This window comes from Patiria miniata, unplaced genomic scaffold (genome assembly GCF_015706575.1).
Source record: "Patiria miniata isolate m_02_andy unplaced genomic scaffold, ASM1570657v1 HiC_scaffold_4, whole genome shotgun sequence".
NCBI classification, from domain to species: domain Eukaryota; kingdom Metazoa; phylum Echinodermata; class Asteroidea; order Valvatida; family Asterinidae; genus Patiria; species Patiria miniata.
This window is the reverse complement of record NW_024037071.1, coordinates 2,606,511-2,630,784: the sequence shown is the minus strand read 5'-3', so window position 1 is coordinate 2,630,784 and position 24,274 is coordinate 2,606,511. Positions and strand designations below refer to the sequence as shown.

General features: G+C 39.9%; 2 protein-coding genes across 3 annotated transcripts in view; one reads left to right on the top strand and one right to left on the bottom strand.

Annotated features, from left to right (window-relative positions):
- Positions 1-1,278, bottom strand: part of LOC119740049 — a 50,154-nt gene extending 48,876 nt beyond the window's left edge. Inside the window, exon 1 of the mRNA XM_038215250.1 lies at positions 442-1,278. Within this exon, the coding sequence (XP_038071178.1) occupies positions 442-620 (179 nt within the window). The 5' untranslated portion in view covers positions 621-1,278. The remainder of the gene's footprint in view (positions 1-441) is intronic.
- Positions 1,279-8,172: 6,894 nt separating this feature from the next.
- Positions 8,173-21,905, top strand: LOC119739666 (protein D2-like). 2 transcript variants are annotated; one of them, XM_038214678.1, is made up of 5 exons: positions 8,173-8,484; positions 10,779-10,874; positions 11,466-11,514; positions 12,647-12,850; positions 16,607-21,905. In XM_038214678.1, exons 1-4 carry the CDS (start codon positions 8,272-8,274, stop codon positions 12,841-12,843), a joined length of 555 nt encoding a protein of 184 aa, XP_038070606.1. In that variant the 5' UTR covers positions 8,173-8,271; the 3' UTR covers positions 12,844-12,850; positions 16,607-21,905. The 2 variants fall into 2 exon arrangements, with proteins under 2 accessions (XP_038070606.1, XP_038070607.1); XM_038214679.1 differs by lacking the exon at positions 11,466-11,514.
- Positions 21,906-24,274: the final 2,369 nt, after the last annotated feature.

Genomic DNA, 24,274 nt, shown 5'->3' with positions numbered 1-24,274 from the left:
CCCATCAAAACAAGCCGCCAACATCGGAAGTAAATGAGAAAGAGAGGCGAAAAAAAATTACAAGTGAGAAACAAAAGAGCGAAAAGAGGTGATTTCTTTTTTAGTTTAGCTTAAGCTATCGTGTGGCTATGAAGTACCGCTAATGAAGGAAACGAACTCTTGTTCGGGAGTGTGAAGCTGGTGGTATGAAGAAGGGGGGGGGTCGTGACAAAGAAGGGTGATTAGATCAGGAACGTGTCGCGACTAAACTCGGGATTTTCGGCACGCTCTTTTTCAAAAGACTGTTTTGCATATTATGTGTCGCGTGTTGCACTTGTGCCCAAATTTTCTTTTATAGTCCAGTCCTTAATGGGTTTCAATTGATAGATACGTAGTTTAAAGTACGAGGAACGGAAGGGAAATGGGGTGACGGGAGAGCTGCGTATAGCGGAATGAGAATACCTTGGGTCGATCTTGGACGAACCGGTGGACCGCAGTCCGGGCTGCTGCTGCTGCTGCTGCTGACGGTGTGGCCGGGCGTACGGGGACATCCCCGCCGATGAGCCCGGCAAAGTGCCGGTACTGTGTGGTGGCTGGCCGTGGATACCGTAGTCGTCCCCACCGCACTGTTGACTGAGCATCGCCGGGCCGACCGCACTTCACCCTCGGTCTTCACTCGCGCAGTCGGTAGCCGAAGAAAAATTTAACAGAGAGAAACTCGGAACCGTCCAGTCAGTCAGGAATATCCAAAAAGATCGCTCTCCGAACTGGAAGAATATCTTTCACTGCGCGAAGAATACCCCCAGAGTTACCAGGAGTCACCTTGCCAACTGTTTATATTCTGCTAGAGATCTGCGCTTCGGGTGTTATGATGGATACGCATGTCCGTAGCATATATCTTTTTTTTCTTTCATCATTTCGTCAGTAGCGGGCGTCGCTATAGCTTTTCGTGACCTTTCGGCACAAGTTGACCCCTGTGCAAAACCAGTCACACTCCAAGTCGACCACTGTTATCATCTGACGCGAGTGCCAACTTCAGTTTTCGTTGACTGTTTCAATCAGTGTTTTGTAGGCCCGAATCGCAAGTGCCACTCGCGCCAAAAAAATGAACCAAAATTATGACACAAGACATGATGGTATCTGAATTGACTAACTCTAACTTCCCACCCGCACCCGCGTTCCGCCTGCATGGTATAGGCTAAGCTTTGGATATCATCAGTTCATGGGGTTGAAGAGAAAAAAAAATCATCCAATATTATGAGACGAGTTTGGTGGGCTATCAATTATCTCGACTCCTCCCTCCCCGTCCATAGCGCTCACTATCACCGGCTCCCCCTCCCCCTCGCTGGTCACGACAAAGGCGCTATGACATCAGACGGACGGAGCAGGCGCAGTTCAGGCTTTTGAGGATGCCGTACGTTATCACTGCCGATGCACTGCGTGCGGTGACGATTACACGCAAGCTATCCGATTCTTCGCAAACGGAAGTTCCGTAGGCCTAATATTTTGCTTGTCAAACTTGGAACCTTAGACTGCTCGCTCTTTTAAAAATCCTTTCTCGACGAGAGGCATATTCGTTGTAGTTTTTATGTTTAACTTCACAAGGATGATCTGTTTCGGTTTGTTCGGTTTAAACTTGTATCTAAACGGACCGGAGTTTCACTTCAGAGTTACCATATTATACAGCAAAGACGATCGCGAAACATGATTTTTATAACTGTGAATATGAAAATAGGCGTAAATGGCAAAATAATAAAGAAGATATCAAGATCAGAGTGGTGTAAATTTGTTTTTCTACCAATTTTGGAAAAAAAGTGGCTATCTTCTTTGGGGAAAAAACAGCAGGAATTAGATTCAGATTTTGTCAATCATGACAAGCAACTTTGTCAGGCGAAGTTGGACCCTTTTGTAGGCAAAAGTCACATAGGCCTTAAGGATAAATTTGTTTTAAAGAGACTGTTCAAGACGAACAGGAAAATAGAAATTTTAAGTTTTTGGTCCAAAAAGAAATCGAAAAGGAAAAGGAGCCTTAAAGGGTCTTCTTTATCAAAGCACAGTTCATAGAACATTCGCTTTACATCATCATTTGGGTTAAAATCTGGTTCGTCTGATATTAGGCGAGCGCTTTGATTCTGTTTTGACAACACATCATTGAAATGAATATCCGAAACCCAACTACGCCTAAAATAGTGTTTTATCAAAATGACTTAATTTTGGAGTAGACATAAATTTTCGGTGCCGTTTCAAGAGGTGGGGGAGTTGGTATAATAGTGTTCCCCGTTCGTTTTGTTTGCCTTTGTTCCGCTGGCTTTGTAGTGTGCACGTAGTGCAATGTGTATATAATTTTTCGGAGCTGGTGTTGATATTTGTTTGTTGGTTAAACCGTTCCCCTTGTGAACTCTTTTCCCCCAAGTTGACGAGTCAACACTTGCCCCAAGAGGATAATTTTTTCAATAATCCTGGGGCAAATTTGCTCTCCTTTCAGGGCGAGTCCTCGATTGTTGGAGGCGGAACAAGATCTAAGGAAGGCGTTCATGTTCTTTTTGTGTCGGCCTCGTATTAATGGGTGGGCAAGACCAGGGCACGGCCGTATTTATAGTTGATACACGGTGCTTTGCACTTGTATATATAGGCGGGGTGGATATTATCATCGTAGGGTCATGTTTGTGGATTTTATTTTTGGGACTGATGTCGAGTCGGCCATTGGGCCATGCTGTAGCCTATAGTCGAAGATGCGTTGGTATAATCTATCCTTTGAAAATTGCTGTTTTTTGTAACGAGACGGAGCAACGGCTGGCCAGGCGAGCGGGCCGCCCGGCAAGCTACGGTCCCTATGCCTGGCATACAAGCGTCACTCAACTTCATCCCACCGTCCACCGCAATTTTGTGTACATTTTATTTTCCTTTATTTTTTTTACATAAAGCACCGAGGCTTCGCAGAGGGTGGGCAAAGGCTATCGCCCAAATTTCTTAAGTCAACAGGAAAATTAGAAAATAAATGGCAATTAGTTTGCCTATGTGATGGGGCTGATTTATCTGGGGCGATAGCAGTGTGAATGACGGGCGCGGTGTTATCGGGGGCCCCATCAGGGAGCGCAAACACACGGGCCGGCGTGGAGTGCTTAGCGACCGGGTCGATGGGACGAGTGCCCCGGCGGTGCCTCTCCGAGACTCGCGTTGCTCGGGCCACGGCAACGAGACCACTCCAATGTCTCTGGGAGCCATATAGGGGCCCCGTATTGAAGCACGATTGAGTTAAAATGGCTCCCACTATTGCAACAACAACCTTTTAAATAGCCCTGTCATTACGGTTTGGTGTAGATATAGTCGAGACCCGTCAACCAAAAGCGAGCTGGGAAGGGTATGGTGTCGGTCACGGTCACTCAACAAGGTTGAAAAGACAGTGGTGGAAATTTTGATAGAATGAAGCAGCATTTTTTTTCAAAGGTGGTTATCGTTTTTCTTATGTCCAGCTCTATCACCCGGCTTTGTTTCGTCTGTGTGTGTGTGTCATGCCCCCATCATGTGATCCTAGATCCACAGTTGCGTGATTTTGTTCCATGAAAACGGGGCCAAAAATAATGTAAAAACAAACTGAAACAAAAATGGAATTTGGGCACCACGTGACCTTACTCACAGTCCTATTTTTCTTTATCTTAACAACTCGCAGCTCTCAAATAATCTGATTATTAATCTATGTATTAACTACGGTTTCTGTTAAAAATGTTGCTTTCAGCTAAGACTTTTATTTAAACGGGTCCAGCCACCCACTAAAAGCAGGACGGGCCGGTTATAACATAAACACACCTTGCATCAAATTAAAACTGGAGTAAAGAGTTGGCGGCTCGCGCAAACCAAAAACTCAACAATAATTGACCAAAAAAAATTGTGATAGAAAAAAAACATACACTTGACACGTCCGGCAGATAGACCTTTACAGCATTTTTTGTTATCAAATGCAACTTTGCCCAGAAGCACTTTTCGAACGCGAATAAAAGGAAGGCACACGAACTTGGGATATCACAAATTAATTAGATAAGGAAGATGACATCTCGATAGGAGTTTACTGTTTCCTGCAGCGGGTAATTGGGGGAGCGCACGGGGCACGTGTGGTGTTTTTTTTGTGTCGATCGGTGGAGTCAGTGCTAGCTAGCTATCTGACCGAGTTTTCACGAAGCTGGTTTGTGAAAGGAGTGGAATTACGCTTAACTAGACTTGATTTCGAGTCGGTAATCTATAACGGTTGGGTACGTTTGTCATCGCAGCGGCCGCCATGTCCCGCAGTGCGGGGACGGTTGTTCTTCCTCGACCCCAACATGCGTGTGAGTAGACTCCCATGTCGAAACCCAACAGATGAACACAGCTAAGAGGCTGCGCTAGTGGATATCAGGGGCAAAATTAAAACACGAATGTTAAACGGCTTGGCATGAAGTCTAAACACTGAACGGGGATATTTAAAAGATAACTTCATACTTTGAAAGCAAACCGTTGTCACGGTGTAAAAAGATGGATGGAGGTCTTTGTCCACATCATTTTTGTGGATATTTTTTTTTGGTGGTTGGAGAAGCTGAGAAAGAAATTGGCAGAAAAGGGGTGCTAGCTGAAGTTCAAGAAAGAAACATCACTGTCTAGACATTAGGCAAGGAGTCTGATGTGAGGAGTTGTCTTGGTAGCCAGTGACCCTGACAGGCAGCGCAAGTTAATGATAATATCATAGTTACATAATTGGACATCCGATGGCCTTTAACCAATAAATTCGTCACAGAGATAACAAGATTATGAATGGACATCATTTATAATAAAAGGATAAATCTCGGCAACCCCCGCCGGTCTATATTCCTCTCCCTCACCCATGTTGACTCTAGATGTCTAGATTACTGTATCAACTACGATTTCTAAGCCGGGACCAATGTTTGGCCTATAATCCCCTGAACTTCCAAAACAAGGTTGGTTTCCGGATCAAGAGACGAGATGCCTGGCTGGTATCCCTGTATCCCTGGTAACCAAGCCTGTGTCTTTGAAAACATGAGCATGATGAGACTGCACTTTGAAAAGACGGAAGAAAAGTCGCTCCAATTTCATGGCCCGGATTCAAGTATACAGAAGGATTCTTCGCTGACTTTGGCGGAAAATTGAAAGATAGATTAACGGCAGTTTAGCTCGTGTTGATGCCGCACATCGGGGTCAAAGTTCACGAAGCTCACAAGCAGAACACATGAAAGCACCCCTGTATTAAATACCCATAGACACCATTGCTAAATGCCCATACTTCAAAATTCTTTTAAAACTACTCAGAACGCTCACAGGTATTTAAGCTGCACAGAAAAAATGATGATCAACATGTCATCTTTCATTTTCATTTCAATTTTTTGGTAAGTTGATCGCTGACTTTTCGAGAAATTCTCACCCAAAGAAGAAGACCCCTATTATTCCCAAAGCGGAAAAGTAGCCATCTTGAAAAACAATCCCTCTACAACATGGCAAAATAGCGCCACTTTCGGGCCCAATTGCTCAGAATTGCAGCGCCAGAGGTTCATTGCCATATCTCTTCAGTTCCCCAATGTTATGGCTCTCAGAACTCTCTTTTGAGGGTATACCAATTGTCATGAGCTCGGTGGATGAACCAGGTGTGAACCCACATTTTTTCGCAGTTTTATTACTCAGTCTCAGCTAGGAACCAGTCTCAAGCGATACACGACTCATGCATTACGTTAGGACTGGTAACCATTCCTCGCAAAGCAATTTATATCATTGTTTGTTCCTCAGCAAATTTGTGTGTTTTTTTAATTAACAAAATTTCACCATGTATATTTTATCCAACCAGAACCCCCCTCCCGGCCCCCGGCAACCCTCTGATTAACAGGTGATTCAGTGGGAACAAACAAATTCCCCCGGATCCGCGCCTGGAATTTTCTCCCAAAAGTCATGGGATAATTGAAGAAAATTGAACAGAAAATGAACAATTATGAAATAAGCTTTAATTTGATGGGTGTCTCAAACACCATGGAGAGTTGTGTGTACTTTTAGATAATTTTCGGAAGTACGCGTAATTATCACTGAGTCTATGGGAGTCAATTTGCAGGTCTGCACCCGAATGGGCACCTGCTCATAGCGCCCTCTATCGCCGCTCCAGATTCAGCTACTTAAACCCGGAGCCAGTCTTGGACAGAGACACTTCTTATTCAGAGTTTTTAAACGTTAAAGGTACTTTATCATTGTCTTTGGCAATTAAATCACCGGTCTGAACTACAAATTGCTCACTTCAATCAAAGACGACGGATTGTTTTTTTTTATTTTCCTCCCTGCTTCGAATCATCGCTCCAGAATGCTTGGCGGCGCTCTTCTTGATCTTTACTTATGGCCAACTTTGTTGCATCGACAGTGCAGGAGCTTCTACATGTCACTTGGTGGTGTCGGTCGGTCGGTCGGTCGGTCGGTCCCCGGAAAATTGACCAATATAAGCCCCTAAGTTTCTCATAAAATATAACTATTAGATTTTAATTTAAAACATAAAGCAACAAAATAAATGAAATACTTGAAGTTGGTACGCCCTTTTTCAAAATTTCGATTTTCTTTTCCAAACAAAATTTAATGGAATATAATAAATATGCTTGTTTGTTTTTGCAGGCCTTTGAACAGTTTTAAAAAGTGGTTTTAAATATCATTCTACTGGGAATGTAATTCTTTTTACTGGGGATGTCGCTCTATTTAGGATGATATTCTAATAGAGAGTCCTCTATTTATTTATTCATTTATTCATTTTTTACCCAGGGTATGCCCAAACAGTTTTTAAAAATGGTTTCCATTGAGGCCCTGCCTAACAAATTATTAAATAATGTTGAGTAAAGTCATCATACTGCGTAAGTGATTCTGATGGAGCTACCATCCTACCGGGGATGTCCTTCTAAACCATCTGGGGAACGTCAGTACATTCGGATGTCACTCTATACGGGGGAATGTCGCTCTACCCTGGGGATATTATTATTGTCATTTTACTGTAAATGTCATTCTACTCGGGATGTCATTTCTGTTGGGGGTGCCATCCTACCGATGGGTCGTTTTACTGGGATGTCACTCTACTGGGGATGCTCAGTATTCTAATGGGGATGTTGCTATTTTACCAACGTTAGGTCGAAGTATTTTTGTTCAAAAGGGCCAACGTCCATACGACGTGTCGGCGTATTACGGCGGCCCCGGCGATAAAACTTTTCGACGACGGGACAACGGCTGATTAAGTTAGTTCACCAACGATGGGTGGACGTAATTTTTCCCCTGTTGGGCCAACTTTTGGAAGATAAAAATTACAACGTGGTGACTGAGCAAGGGGCTAAAATAAAATCCGGTTACCTAGTGATTTTCCCCCTTCCTTGTGTCTGATTTGGCTTATTGGATAGCCCAGCAATATACAAGTAATTGGTTACTTATAATGTATTATTTATTTTTCCAATAGAGATGGTTGCCATCATGGTCAGGATAATATAATTGCATGACAATTATCACTATTTTCAATGATATGCTGCCAAAGCTTAAGCTACCACGTGAGCACAAACTGACAAAGCTGGCAGTATCCATGTAACCATGGTTACGTTCTAACTCATTAGTGTAATCTAGCCCAACTTAGTACATTCTTTGAATTTTGATTACATCTAAATTTAGAAACCTCCTCCCCCCTGAACATACGAATAGGATGTCATCTAGGAGACATAATCAGTATCCTGAGCCCCGTTGTAAATCAACGCGTATGCAGAAAAGTGCGCTCCCATACTTAATCAGTTTACTGAACAAGGCCAACAATTCAAACTTGGATTAATTGAGGCTTTTTACAGTATAATATCCAATGTTTTTATAATGTGACTGTTTGTTTTTACGAAAATTGGGTTTTAGTTTTCACAGACTGGGGGAACTTTTCATTTTATTATATTTTAATTGTTTTCTTGTGATGTGTTGTGCAAGCTTTATCAGGAACATTTTAACATATATATCATATTTAGTGTAATGTTATAGTATTATTGTAATTTTTTTAGCTGTTCAAACGAAAATGTAAATCATGTGCAATTCAGCCCTTGGCTGCGATTCATGATGCTTTATAGTAAACCAATTTGAAATGAAATGAAATGAAAACTGCATCGACTCAAAATAACTGAAATTGACAAGAGCGCCCTCATTATGCTCGCACTGCGTGTACAAATTATGGAGCGATGCGGGCGCTCTTTTGTTTAGCTGACTGGATTGTTTTTATTTTTGGGAACACAGCTATCTCTCTCATCTCAGTCAGCTACTCAGCTTCACAAAATGGCTCGGTTTTTGCTTCTTGTGGCCTCGGCTTTTATCGTAAATACCGCCACTGCCGGGCTGATACCTGAAAGCAGCAATCCATGCCAACTTGGCGGTCTGCAAGTGACATACAGGGATGAACGCTATCCTTGTGGTGAGACGGTTTCATTGGACGTGTTCAGCAACGGTAAACCTCCTGGAGACGTGACCCTGGATGCGGATGTCACCGAGGTGGGCGGCATTTTGATTCGCAAGCTTGGGGGGGGGGGGGGGGGGGGGGTTGGAGGGGTATGATTTGAAACTTGGGAAACTTGTGTTTGTAATTAGCAACCAAGAAAGACTGTTGTATCCACACACCCACTTCTTTGTTTTTTTGCAAAGGCTATGCTATGGAGAGTCAAGTGCAATTTCTGTAATGCGTCTATCAATTGTTTCCCCCACAAATGACTGACCTTCATTGAGATGATATATTAAAACAAAAAGTGGCAACATTCTTTCCAGGAATTTTCCAAGAAGTGAAGGCCAGAAGCTCAATGTCCCTTCCACTTTATTAGGTCTTTCTCAGTTGATTGATACAGTGTTGTTGGACTGGTTGTTTCAGGTGCCAGTCTATTTTCTTGTGTTGCATGTTTTCAATACCTTAAGATTTGGGACTTTCATAGTCATACACATATTGAGAGTCCCAAATTTTCGGACTAGATTTGTCTTGCTCTTCTTAGCAGTAACATACAGGGTAATGATGATGTTATAGTATTTTAATCATTTCAGTACCCTTGAGCGATCATCTTTCAACTCATCTTTCAAAGAAATATTTTGGACATCATTTTGATATAAAATACAAGTTCATTTCTTGATTTTCTTGTTGATGCCTCACTATTGAATGCACATGCAGTTCTGTTTTGGGCTTTCTTTTTATCCTTTTGATGGCTTTCACGGTGCATCATTGTGAGATGGCATCGAAACCGCTCTTCCATATCGTGAACCTACTCCATACCCTACTTGATGCCCAAAATATGTCGTTTTCATTCAGGATAGGTGCAAAATATGTGTATGCTTTCAATATGTTTATTTCACTTTGTTTATTTTGTCAACAAAATCTTACATTCATTTTAAATATAGTGACATGGTTTAGTAATGTAGATTTTAATATCACCCATAATCATGTTCTTGCAGACAGATTAAAATCAACTGCGCCAGTAATTTATGCATGCATATACCACATGTTCTGACTGCGTGTTATTGCATAGTGTGCGGGGGCATATTTCCTCCATCTGTTCCATGGAAAACTGTTTGCCAATAATCAATATTGAAAATGCTTTGTGTGAAGAGACAAAGAGACAAAAGGGACTTTAGAAAATGAATTGCATACGTATGAAAATATGAGACACTGACAATTGTTCGGAACATTTTTTGCAATTAAATCGGGCCTATTTAAGTGCAAATACATGTTGGAGAAGGCCCATGATTTTTTTTTTAAATTGAAGGATCACTGTCACAGGGTGTGTGATGTACTTTGGAGTATTTTTCATGTTTTAAGGAAAATAAAAAAAATAAAAAAATCTGAAAAGACAAGTCAAGAATTGTTTGGTATATGAGTTTGTATCAAATGTAGACTAAGCATTTTATAAAAAAAATTTTATGGTTTAGGTTTAGGCCTAATAATATTATTTTGCATTGACATATAAAAGTGCAAAATTTATTTTCTGTGGAAAACAGTTATCATACATGTTGGAGAAATTGAGGGATACATAAGCTGTCTGGCGCACACTTGGCTGTGTAGAATGATTCCAATTCTCCATGTGTTTGTAGTTTGCACATTTGCCCTTTTTCCAGAAATGGCAGTCAGCTAAAGCTATAGGCCTACTTATTTAAGCTTTTATCTTTAAATCCCAATTCCCTACTTAGTTTTACTAAGTAGAAGACAATGTCCATCAAAATCCATCGCTCACTCTGCTTCACATAATACTTCAGGACCAAATCCATTGAAATCCACCACTGGTGCTGGTGGATTTTGATGGACTTGGTACACATGGCTTATGGGCCAAAATCCCCCAAAATGAAGGGATGGATTTTGATGGAGTTCCTTAGGTTAGGGAATAAGCTGTGTGTCAGAAAATGATAATACTGCCTAAGGGGTTTTTGGCATTTTGTCTCTGGGTGTTTCTAAAAGCTTACTCCTGGCTTATTCAGTGTCCGTGATCAAATTTGGCTGGTTCAATATTTAATTTCAGTTGACTAGTTCTTGTCTGATGGGGGAGTGTGTCCTAGTGGTTAGGGTTCGTGATTCATGATCAGAGGGTCAGGGGTTTGAATCCTATCACTGGTCATATGTTGTGTCCTTGGGCAAGCCACTTCTCTCCACCCAGGAGTATTTAAACAGTACCTGCATTGGCTTAGGAGTAAGTAGTAACCTGTGATGGACTGGCATCCCGTCCATATTCTTGGTCGGAGATAAACGCCAGCGTGATGGGCCATATGGCTCGAGACAGAATTTACTGACTTTTCATGTTTTGTCTGTTTTGCAGGACAACAAGTATTATACGTTGGTGATGGTAGACCCTGATGCACCAGCATCACGAGGACAAGCATACTGGCTGCACTGGCTTGTTATCAACATTAAGGTGAGGATTCTTTTTGTTTTTGTTAAAGGTGCGAAAAAATTTTGAATGTTTTATTTGTGTGTTTTGTTTTAACCCAAACGTTCCCAAATCCTCCAAAACCTTGTATAATTGGAGGATTTTGAAGGATTGAGGCTATATGGCAAAAATGTGTGGCTGTTTTGGGAGGATGCAGTGTGTCAAGGTCTTAGGACAGACCTTGTGTTTATGCTCAGATATTGTGTTGTTTATGCTCAGCCGTGCATAAATTTAGGCCTAGATTATATTTGAAATCCTCCGCACTGCTCCAGGATGTAACTGGCTCTGCCTCAACAAATTGACAGTGATTGCTGGAGGATTTTGCAGGATTGGGTCAGTGGTCACCCCTCCAAGGACCACATTCGAGAAATAACGGTTGAATTTGGAGGATTGAGGATTGAATTTTTTTATATAATTTATATAATTTTTAAAAATTTTTTACTCAATTTGGAAATTCAGAATTTGCCATCCCTTCAACATACAAACAGTGTCCATTCAATTCTAGCATTCCTCATTCTGCCTGGTGCTATTTTTGTTTTTTTAAGCGTTTTGTTTCACTTACTTTTTTTTGTTCAGGGGGACAATTTTGCCAGTGGATATCACGGCAGTGGAAGCGGTAAAATGGGTAAGTGTACATAATTTTGTTTATGTGCATGAGCAGCTGCTATTTTTGCCTGAATGGGGCTAAAATATAGCAATTTATATATTTTGCAGATCCTATTTTTAGAACAATTTCCATGAGTTTTGGAAATTTCCGGTAAAAAAAAGTAATTGGAAATTAGGTACTTCGGGAAAATTTGGGGGAGTAGTCGGAAAATGGGATATGTGGGCAGGGGGGGGGGGGAACTTAGGGGAAAAATTGAAAAAAATCTGACAAATTTTTTACACCCATCTGTGAAAATATCTGTTCCTATTTAAAAGGGACAAATTAACCGACTCACTAGCTTCACTTCATTTAAGGGATTTATGAAATTATGGAACACTGAACATGAGTGGAAGACTCACTATGGAAGACAAGTTTGTCATCTGTTTAAGTGTTATTTCTGTTCAAACATTAACATTTGTTGATTGTACATGTAAACTACATGTACATTGTAAGGCCAATAAAAAATATGGTTCTGCCTCCGATTACATGGCATTTGAAAATAGGGTAGGTAGGTAGGGACATTATTTTGGCAATTTTTAAGTTTGTGTGTACAATCATATGGAGGTGTCTATGTGTAGAAAAGGGTAAAAGGTAGTAATTGATGGTTTTCGGATTTTTCCTCATTTTTTTCCCCCCCAAAATATAAGGGGTAGGTAGGGTAACCGGAAGCAGAACTATTATTTTTTTGGCCTAATTAATTATGTACTTTCTAGGCACTACTTCTATAAATCTTAAGAAGATGTAACGTGCCTTGCACCATTCGTAAACCAACAATTTGCATACAACACACACTGGGAAGTTAACTCTTTCGCTACGGAATTTAATTTACCGATTTTTCCTGTTTGGACGTAATAAACCACTGGAAATTCCGCTGTGTGTCGATGTGGACGCCGCCATCTTGCAATGTCTCTCTGTAAACAAACTGCTCACAATAATCATGATTTATGTCAATGATTTAAATAATCAAACAACCCTGCCGTTATGAAATGGAAAATCATTTGCTGGACTTGTTTTTCTGTGAACAATCAATAACTTCCATTCCAGGACAGAAGTGCTACAAAAAAAATTTGAGTTTCTTTATGTCAATTTTTTTTTTTTTTTTTTTGGATAGACTACGCGCCCCCGAGTCCCCCAAGGGGCCCAGCCCATCGCTACCAGTTCTTCGTCTTTGAGCAACCGCGAGAGTTCGGCAATTCCGAGATTACGGCTCCTGATCGCAGAGGGAGTTTTGACCTTGGAGCATTCCAGTCTGAGTACAATCTGGATGGCCCAGTTGCAGGATATCAAATTCTTACCCAAAACGTCTAAAGAAAAGGTGAGTGCCAAATTTCAAGGTATTTTTTTTCTTCAAATTTGTATAATTTAAGAGTTAATTTGCAAAACGCAAAATAAAAAATAAAATTGAAAAAGTTGCGTGGTAATGAAAAACAGTATACTCATGTTCATATTGATTTTCACTTAAGGGGACACTGCGTCCTGAAACAGCCCAATTGGGCTGCAAAACGCGCTTTGAACGAAATGATGTTAATCAGAAAGAACATTTAAAAGTAGGATATAAACATCCACACAACTATCCTTTAAAAACTGGGCGTTTTTGTGTTGTTCCTTTATTATGCGTGTGAGAACGACTTTCGGGGTCCACTTTTGCGACCCCAAAAAGTCGAGCTATTTGGGTGCTAGTTGTGATGGCCTATCTTCCCTGTTAAAAAATTTGAGAGGGTATTTTCTCCCTGTACCCTGTTATTCTCCCCCGCCCCCACCCCTATTTCTGTGCCTTTTTTTGCTGGTTACGTCAAACAAAATAGCTGTGGAAAAACAAAATTTAAGTCACTTGTGATGTCATTTTATTAAAATAATATTTGAATGCATGCTAGACAAGCTATTCTTATTTTTTGATTGACTCTAACCTCCCCAACTCCATCAAAATCCACCCCCCCCCTTTTGGGGGGATTTTGCTGGGCAAGCCATGACTACTAAGTCCATCAAAATCCACCTATAGCATTTGGTCTTGTGGTGGATTTCAGCGGATATGGTCCTGAAGCATAATGTGAAGCAGAGTCTGTGATGCATTTTGGCAGACTTGGTCCAGTAAGTTTACATGTAGTCAAAGACACTAGGGAGTTAGGGTGAAGGCAAAAAAACTACCCAACGCTAAAAAGAAGTCTAATTTGTAATTCACCAATGTGCTGCAAGGTCATCTTTTGCCATATGGTACATGGAAACATGAGGAAAATAGTTAAAGATGCGTGCTCCATGCTTGTTAACCACATCGCGCCGGGATTATTTTTGCCAAAATTTCGATTTTCGCAAAAGGCAAAATTTAGCAAAAAAACAATTGAACAAAAAATGTATATTTTGGGGTGAAACTCAAAACAGCACGGGGAATGCATCTTTAAGAGGAACTCTGTGGCCGGACAGGAGACAATCAATTGGCATATCGCAGTCGGGAGGAAAGCACAGAACGGCCTGCAGACTTTCTCCAATTCTTACCAATAGGATTTGCTGTTGTGTGTGTCAGTGGCAGAAGAATTGATAATTCTCAAGGCATTTCCTGGCTCAAGGGCCCCTATGACACCCCGGGGAATGATCAATGGCCGCTTTGGAGATATTTACTCCCCGAAACCCTCCAGTCGTTCGTTTTAAAGAAATCTTCTTTTTATTACGAGGGGTTTAAAAGAAAACATGAATATTTCATCGTGAACTTCTGGGCATGCAGGCATGTGTATAAACACTTGTGTGGGAGTTTGGTTTAACACACCACCTAGTATTTTTCATTGTACTGATGTACGTGTAAGTCGGCCGGTTCAAGTAACTAGTCACAAAATTTATTGCTGAAAATGATTCTCACCATCAAAAGAAACTAAATTGTTAAATTAAGTCCATTTTAAAAAGGGAAATTAAAAACTTGATAATGAGTGCAAATTGCACCAGATACATGTAAGCTTGGCAAAAAAACACACAATGATCCCAAATAAATGCGGCTTTCCAAGATTCCTGTAATTATTCTCCTAAGCTGAGTTGATTTGTTGATAAATTTATCATCAGCATGTTCATCACATAGCTGATATGTGTAGACGTAGAGTAAATGTACACATACATTTTACATAGCTTTGGAAGAGGGAGAGGAGTTATTGATTTGGTGCATCCAAACGGCATCCAAAGTGTGGAAATGGCTGGACCATATGGTGCAGGTGTAGCGGCAAGCATTTCTCAATATTCCACCCACCTGTCTGCATTGGTCTACTGGACATGCAATGAGGTTGGGAGGCTGGCTGGCTAGAGGAGGTGGCTTCAAGATAAAGATGCACATTCATCTGAGTGCTTTTGATTGTTTACTTTTAACCCTCCTATGCAAACATACATTGTCCTTTCAGTCAAAATAATCAATCAAGTGACTGTTTTCAACAGTTAGGAGCTCCCAGCCTACATAAAGCAGGATTGACTGGCTGTGACTGTTTATGTAACTTGACGCAGCTATGTGCTTTGACTGTAGGTGATTGATAAGACAGCTGTGCCTACCAGTTTCCTGCTTTGGGCTGTTGACTGAATTTGACTAGTCGGAATGCTTGCTTGAAATATGATCATACTGTTTATTACAAGCCTACAGGTGTAGAAGGCCTGACAGGGGAAGTTGATGGAATTTTTGACTGTCTGTGACTGTTTTAACAGTAGGAGAGTTAAATTTCTGGGTCACAAGAAATTGGACGATGCTTAATAGAATAATGATCACACTGTTGTTGCCATGGAATCGACCAATCAGGATCGAGAAATCCAAGTTTGCTTGAAGATAATTGGACATTACTTTGTCGTGTGCCAGACACAAACCAAAGCAGTCTGAATTGAAGTCTTAAGCGTGCTGTAGCAATTAACCACGCAACATCGATAAGCACGATGCCCAGTTAACAGGCAGGCGAGCGTCGGGCAACCGTGTCAATTATTCCACCCACAGTGGCATCTGTGCGGAGTAATTACGGAGTGGGCGTGGGCTAGAGATTGACCGAGAGGGGGTGGGCATTTTACCGAGCCATTATTTATTGTCGCCGGATATTGATGTTGTGGTTAGATCTATCTGTTCTGTAAAAACAAATGACATGGATGGGGGAGTATTTGGTACCAGCAATTTCAGTAATTCAAGGCAGTTGTTTGGCAATAAAAGGTTTGCACGTAGGAATGCTTTTTCTGCAATTTAAATGTAAAAAAAAAAGGAATTGTTTAATTTTAATACTGAAAAGGAATTTTGTACAATGAAGATTGTAGATCACCAGTTTCAGGGAAACTTCGTCCTGAAATCGCCGAAATATTTGTGTTTAAGATTGTTTACTTATCCAATTTCAAAGGTCTGGTTGAAAGGAAACTGTTGCCAATATGTCACACTGTTTTTGAAAAAATACCCCCCAAAAAACTGTTACTAATATGTCACACTGTTTTTGAAAAATACCCAAAAAAAATTGATTGAAAAAATACCCCCAAAACAACAATTACCAATATGTCACACTGTTTTTGAAAATACCCCCAAAAAACTTGATTGAAAAAATACCCCAAAGAAACTTGACACAACTTCTGACCGTTACACCTCTATGTTCTGACACCCCTATGTTCCAACACCCCTATGTTCTGACTGCACATATTCCTAACCCTAACCCTAACCCTAACCCTAACCCTAACCCTAACACTAAGTACACAATCTTATGTGCGGGTTTTCGGAACATAGGGGTGTCGGAACATACGGGGGTCAGAACATAGAGCAGTCACCATTCTGACATGGCGTACATGTGGCATTCGCATACATATTTCCAGCCATAAAAATATTTATAAGTCTTCTTCGTCTGTCAGACGATTCAATGTGTGGTTCACGTCACATGTGCGTGCACACACAGTGTTCACCAAAGCAAACGTTGTTTCCTGCACGTCCGCAGCAAGTGATGCACTGGTGGAGCTCATGTGACAGGATTCATGACTAGCACACAAAGTCGGACAGCTCAATTTTTGAGAGTCAATTTTTGCGGACACAGCAATAACTCCTTTTGAAATTCCATTTTTTGTTTTGTGTGTGTTTGTATTTTTGTTGTAGATGCATCCTTCTTGTTGCAACCAGCAGGGAGTTCGGATGTGAGAGTTCGTCACCTGTACTTTTACAAGTAGCTACATCTACAAGTACCTACATAGTTCGGGCAAAACATGGCTGGTTGGACATTCAGCGTATGAATTTTAAATCGACATCTTTGAGCAAATTTGAATCCATGTTATGATTGGTAAGCCCATAGCAACAGCAATATAGGCCCTATTATTCTGATCTGGAAAAACACTTTGCTGTACGTACATGTACATGTAACATACAAATGTCTGACAAGAATCCTCATTTGTATGTGGTTTTACTTTCATCAGGTTTGCTCAAAGATGAATTGTTTTCATCCCACTGACACCTGTAAAATTCGTTAAAATGTTCGCAGTCGAACTGTCTGACATACGCACGTAGTGTGTTCTGCAAGTGCAGTGGGATCATTTTACTATCAAATGACTATATCAAATGTTTTCAATTCCTTATTTTCTGAAATACGTGTACTTTCCCCTGTTACGTGCACTTTCCCCTGGTTAATGTACAACTCGTTTATTATCTATTGCTAATTTTTGGTTTTGGATATTTGTTTAAATTTCATTTGTCAATACAACCGCTAATTTGATTGTAATTTACTTGGAAGTTTTTTTTTTCCTGCCAGCTCTCAAAATCTACTGTAAAGTGTTGAAGTTTCAGATCACCTGCAGTTCATGTATTCACCACAAAGCTTTTTTCACCACAAAACATAATGGCCAATCCCACCTATATGCTGATGTTATTGTGTAGGTTTGAAAGCCTTTAGGCCAAACGCATTTCATAAGGTGTAAAAAATCATAGTTTGGCCATTGACAACACCAAACAACTGCAGTAAAAAGAAAGGGTATCGGTTGAGCATGGGCAAATAGTGCCCAATTTTTGTTTTATTCAACTCCGCAAATATTTTTAATCATTGCTGCGTTATAAAATATTGACACTGTTCCTTGTTGATTTACCCGTCAGATTTCTCACTATAATTACGGCGGATTTTTTTTTTCTCCCTGTTGCGTCTCGATTCACAACATCTTTTTTTATGCACACCTGTTATAACGCACGTGACTAATCAAAGCCGTTTAAAGTCGGTCCATACACCACATCCACCGATCATCACCAAGCTTGAGTTGTTTTCGTTGGCTTCCCACACAATCGCTCTGCCTAATCGTCGGCACTAACTCATCAAGGTCCATTCTCCGTGTCGACACACAGCCCCGGCCGTCTCCCACAGAGAGTAGGCGTCGGGCCCCGGTGCACTCCCCCAAGCTAACTTTTTTTTGGTTCTCTCTCCTCTCGTTAAAATCTATTGAGTATGCGCGGCATCTGCCAAAATGCAGAACGGATTTCCCCACTCCTTGGCCTGGTACGACTCTCTCCACCGCACCGTGCCTTTACACCCCCTCCTTCTCTCAATCACCAAAAAAAAAAAAAATTAAAAAAACCCATAAGGAAAAAAACCTGATGAAATCCGTGGGTTGTATTTCCATTATTGATGTCACAGCGGCCCATATTGTACCAGTACACACAGTCCGTGCTTGCCAGAGCACATGACCGTTTGCTGGTTTAGGGTCCGTACTGAACTTGCACATATGGTGCACCGGACTCACATAGCACAGTTCTGAGGAATACACACGTGTGATACATGCCAGTGGATATATTCTCTGGATTTGAATGAGCAATTCTGTATCGGAGGGGAACACTGCACGGTTGACTGGTGAGTTGATGCTTTCAATTTTAAATTACTTCCGTGTTTCCATGTGTGAATTTTGCTCATTGATTATTAGCACATTCATATATCTCAACTTTTCACTTTTTCAGACCTTGCCAGAAAAAATTGAGATATATTTCTAGAACAAGAGTTTGTGGTGATATCCACACTCATTTACAATGAAACAACCGTAGTTCTTATATTTTTGACTGCGGTGTTCGTATCAAACATATTTCTTGGACATAATTAAAATAAAACTCTTGCTGTTACAGACCACATCAGCATCCCTTCAAAACTAAAAAAAAATACAAAAAAATAATACAAAAAAATCAGCACCTACTGGCACCACAAACTGTAAGCCTTATTTGTGTGGCCTTTGCTCCGTGGGAGTTTTTCTGAGAATCTTGAGTTGAAATCCTTCCCGCATTTGCCTGGGATTCTGTTTACGGTTTCGCATCAGGAAACGTTAGTGAAGCAGACTGATCATAAATTCAAATCAATGTTCTGGGTTTTGTAACCTGAAAAATCCAGGTGAGGCTGAAAAAAACCAAGACTCTTTCTTCGAAAAAGCACATCACAATGTTCTTGTTAATTTTTTTATTTCATTTTTGGGGGGTTTTTTTTCATGATAATGACTGCCAGCCGGCCAGCCAATCCGAATATATAAATTTCTACTTTTTTTCACTTCACACTGGTGCCATAAACGTCGAAAAACACTGTATAAACTCTTGTCAAAAAATTTGAAATGTCCTCCTTTTTTGTTAGGTCCCATGCCTGTATTTTGGAACTTGGCTGAATTTGGCAGAGTATGGCATTTTGTGGAATCCTGGTTTAAAGGCCTACGGCATGAAAGGAAAAAAACCTCCCAAAACCAAACAATAAATTTGCCTTGGCAGTGAAACTTTGGCTGAAGAAAGCTTTGTGCCTGGCATTGGCGTCGCGAGGGGGGGGGGGCAAAGGGGCACTTGCCCCCTCTGGAAAAGCCACAAAAAAAAAAAAGGAGGAAAAAAAAAACGAACAAAAAGAAAGAAAAAGAGGTGCGGAGTCATACTCCTATTAATTTCATAGGGGGGGGGGGGGCAAAAGTCCCTGCCCCCCTCGAAATATTATTAGTCCAGGATACGCTGGAAAAGTACAGGGAATTTTGGGGGAATGTGCTTTGCCTTCCTCTAGAAAAAAATCCTGGCGATGCCCATGGTGCCTGGCATCGCTGATCTATCATTTCCTTGACTTTATGCACTACATGTAGTTGAACCCTTTCCAAGTATCCCCTATTAAGTAACAGTTGAATGAGGGGGAACAATTCTGCATCCAATTTACTTGGCTACAGTTGGTAATAACACACACTGTCTATCAGAATTGGATTTGGCCGCTTCCACTAGGCGCTTGCGTTACAGCCAAGTATTTCCGACACAGCATAGGCTGCATTTTCCTCAAGTTGTCATTCCTCTCGCCAAGTCTAAGAGTAAACCCTGCCGATACCTTTTTCGAATCCATCCTCATCCTGTGCTCCGCAGTGTTTGCCTGTGCGCAACCTTTTAAACAGAATTTCTGCTAGTCGTGTTCATTCTACTGATAAGCAACAGTTATCACCAACTCGATTTGTCATAATCATCCCCCTTTTTTTTTTTTTTTACCATCGGTAATTTCTGTCCAGATGTAATTCTGACTTTGATAGACGAGAAACACTTGAGTTTGTGTAAATGTAGATTTGTCATTATCATCAGCACTCGGTGCTCGGTGTTTCTAAGACATAGACATGTAGGTCGGTTTCAAACCCTGTTCTTGTGTGCCATCCCCCCCCCCCCCCTTTAAAAGCTGCATCATCTCAGCGCAATCCCATCTTCATGTCTCAATTTGCAGCAGTAGACCTTTATCATGCTGCCACCATTTCAGTCATGTTCCCTGTATCCAATAACTCTACTGAATGAAAATGTTTTTTGTGCAAAAGGAACCAGACTATTTTTCCTTCCAGCCTCGATTTGGTTACGTTGATTTGAATGGGAAAAAAATCAAGATGGCCGCAACATGATAATGGTCTATATGAAGATTGTATGTGGACCCTCAGGACGCAGCATTTGTGGGTTTCATTGCTTGAGAGCATTTTTGGTAGAGCAGCTGTAGCAGAGGTCACAGGTTCGAATCCCGAATTAGTTAATTTTTTTTGAATAACCCTAATTTTATTCTCAATCCTCGAATGATTCTCAAAGAGCATATCCTTAATCCAGTGTTGTATCCCTTCTTTGACTGTACTTGCTGTTTTCAATGATAACATTATTTTACAGTAACAACTTTTATGACATAATGCATGTTTTCAAAGGTTGAGAAAATTGAATAGTTTGTTAACTGTGTCCTGTTTATCTGAGCCAGTTGCGTTCGGTTCTTTTGCCAACTCAGCTCATTTCAACAATGCCAAATTGTCATTTCAGTTTGCGTCATGACTGAAATTTGTTTTAACCCTCGACTCTTTAAATGCAAAAATCATCTTAAAATACAAAAATTGGACGTTCTGTACTTAAAATGAACATTAAAATGAACAAGAAGTCCCTCTGTAATGACTTCACAGAGGTTGTCGATGGTAAGCTTTTTATTTCTGTACATTTGCCAAAAGCTGTTTACCAACATACATAGAAATGCTTGTTTTAACAAGATCCTGACAGATCAAATGTTAGGTTTGCCTTAACAGTAATCGCAGCTGTTAATCATAACTTGGTACGGCATAATACAACTCCCACACTGGGGGTGGCAATCAATATTGACAATCCATTCCAATAAGGCAATACAATAAGGCAATGACTCGGGAAACGGCATTAGTGAAAGTGTCAGTGCAATAATCGTAGGCCCACCCCCCCCAAAAAAAACCTAAACTTCTCTTGGCATATGGAAAAGTTCAGTGGCAGTATGTAGGGAACGCTCTTGATCCAGCAAAGTTGGACGGAAAACACGTCACCCCCTCTATTGAAACTTGAGAAAAGTAGGACTGATTTTGAGAGGGTCAGTTTTACTGCTTTGCATTTTTTTTGTTAAAAGTTTAAACTCGCCCACAAAATTTCTTCAAATCCTTCCTCAAAATTTGGGTCTGAAAATTGTGCACAGTGGCAAAACTACCTAAGGTTGAAGGGTGCCGATGCCAAAGAAAAAGGGATCTATTATTCAGAATATGCAGATATCATATGTAACAAAAGTTTCACCGAAAAAACTCCAAATAAATGGAGTAATGTTCCACACATCTCTTCCCCAATTCCTTTGAACCAAATACTGTGAAGAAAGCTATATATTTTTTTCAATGCAGTCTCTAAGACATTTGTTTTATTTGGATTAAATCCATTGTAGTTTAAACTTGGTAATGAACATATTACTATAGCATGCATTGTGTTTATTGTTAAGTCAAAATATTTTAAACGCATAAATTTTTTCGTTGAATTCATGTTGCATGAATGTTTCAGTGTTTGTATATAAACATAGTAATTATCTTATAAAGATTTATTTATGAACTTTTGGTAAACTTTTACTTAAAGAAAGTTAATATATTTCCTTGGACCATCTACAGATGACAAATAAAAAAAATGAAAGACTCTTTGGAGTTTATGCATTTTAATTCATTTTATTTACTCTTACTGTATCCAACAGAGATCCATATCAATTAAACATTTTTTTTTTTAAATTCATAAATTCCTTCTTCGTTTCGGATAAAAAGTGATCCTGGGATTATACAAGAACGATGCATTATTATGTTTCATTATTTTCAAGTGCAGAATTTTATATATATATAAAAAAAAATATGTTTATTAAACCAAAAAAAATAATATATTGGTTTATATCCAAGTCAAAATAATGCATTGTTTAATTATTTCAGTACTGTGCGTGTATACATGTACTTTGCACAACTGATTTCCAATACTTTTCCAATTAGTAATAACCGCAAATTACTAATTAGTAGTAAATTACAAGCTTCTGCCAAAGACAAAGATGAGGAAAAAGAACCTTAAAAATCCAGTCACCCTTTTTAATTAGGTGAAAAAAACACAAAACAGGAAAGTGCTCATTACAACTTTTGCAAAAGTAAATCTCTGTTGCCATAGTACAATGTTGCTCTTTCGGGGGAAAACCCCATCTGATCAAATTATTCAAAAATTAACTGTGATTTGTACCTTTTGAGAGTCAATAATTTGATTCAGAACAGGCCTACTTCCTGCTTAAGGCTTGATTGGATTTGTAGCTCTTTGCTTTGTGCCTTCAGTCAAATGCATGCCACTAATAAAATGCCCAAAGGACTCGAGTGCAATAAACATCCTGTGATTTTTTTACTTTTTTTTTTTTTACTTTTAGTAAAAATACTATACATTTGCACTAACAAAAACCAAGTTAATATCAATAACCAGTAGAAAAATAACTATTAGTTTCTATGGTTAGACGTTTATAAGGAATAAAATAAGGTGTAATATTTTATAACGAAATTTGAAGGACCCTCTCCCCCCTTTTAGAATAATCTCCACTGATGCTAACAACTCATTTTACTTTTCACATATTTGTTCCAAACCGGACTGTTAAGGATTCTTGACTTGGAACTGTTCCAAAAATGAATCCAGGTGAAGTTTTTGGATAGCCTGCGGTTGCTTTGCAAAGAATAAAACTCAATCAGTCCTACAAAAAGGTACTATATTTCCCAAAGCTCACGCTGCAAAAGTCATGCTACTAGAACCATTATCTAGCCAGAATTAAGTCCTTCAAATATTCGATTTGACAATCTCTCCTGAGAAAAAAACCTTGGAATGTTTAGTAGTAGGTTTGAAAGCAGCAAAGATAAATTTTGGAAGCATACACACAAAAAAGACAAGCAGTCATTCTAGAAGGAAATGAGGCCTGAAACTTTGAGGGGAAGAGCAAAGAACACATCAGCAACGAACGGAAAAAGTTACAAATTTAATTGTATTTGTTTTTTAATGAACTTGTTTATTTTCTGTTGTGATGTGCGCTGGAATTTCTGAAACTATACATTTGACTCTAAAAAATAAAAGAAACAAGATTTTTATGTCACGAGAGGGCGCTAGATAAATTTATTGGGATTTTTTTGTTGACTGATTGAAAAACCAGTCTACAAGTTTTTACTCTAGAGGGCGGCATGCAACTTTCACATGCACGAGTTTGGTTGTCGATCGAGCAGACGACATGCAAAATTTGATTCTGATTTCTGGCTGTCGTCTTTACAACTTGGAGTTTGAATTCTAGTCCAGAACGGAGAACACGAATGTCGAGTGAATAATGTAAGTGCCTTTGTTTTGGAAAGAATGTAGTATCTAGCTAGACGTAGACGTCCCTTCTTTGGTTTTGTACAAAGTGTATGGAGAGTTTCATTTTCAAAGTATTTTCTAATAACAGTGAATAAACATGACGGAATTTGAACAGTTTTTTCTCAACATTTTTTGGCAATGACTGACCTTCTATGAAGATACAAGGCCTTATGACGAAAAAAAAAGAAGAAGTGCCGTCAGGACATGCAGGATACAACATTCTTTCCTTTTTTCTGTTGGATATTTTTCACATTTTTGTAGAAGAGTCTAAGAGAATAGGTTTGGGGGGCTACTGTCATTCAAAGAGTAAGCTGACTCTTAATTTGTGTAATGCATGTATTAAGGTGTAAACATGGTAAAAAGAGGCATGCTTTAGTTCATTGTAATGTAAGCCAAATCGACATTTCGCTCGCATATGTGCAAACTCATCAACAGTGCATCTTTTGATAAAACACGTCAAGCTGTCCTTGAGTTGACCCACAGATAGAAAGCTTATGCATCACGTGAGTTTGCTAATAAATCCAAAAATGTCATTGTTCCACAATCAACACAAGACGTCGAATTGGCTTTTCAATAAGTTTTAAGTTTAAGCCCAACAACGATGCCAATGTGTGAACAATGTATAGGAACATGGAATCGAGAACATTTTCATAT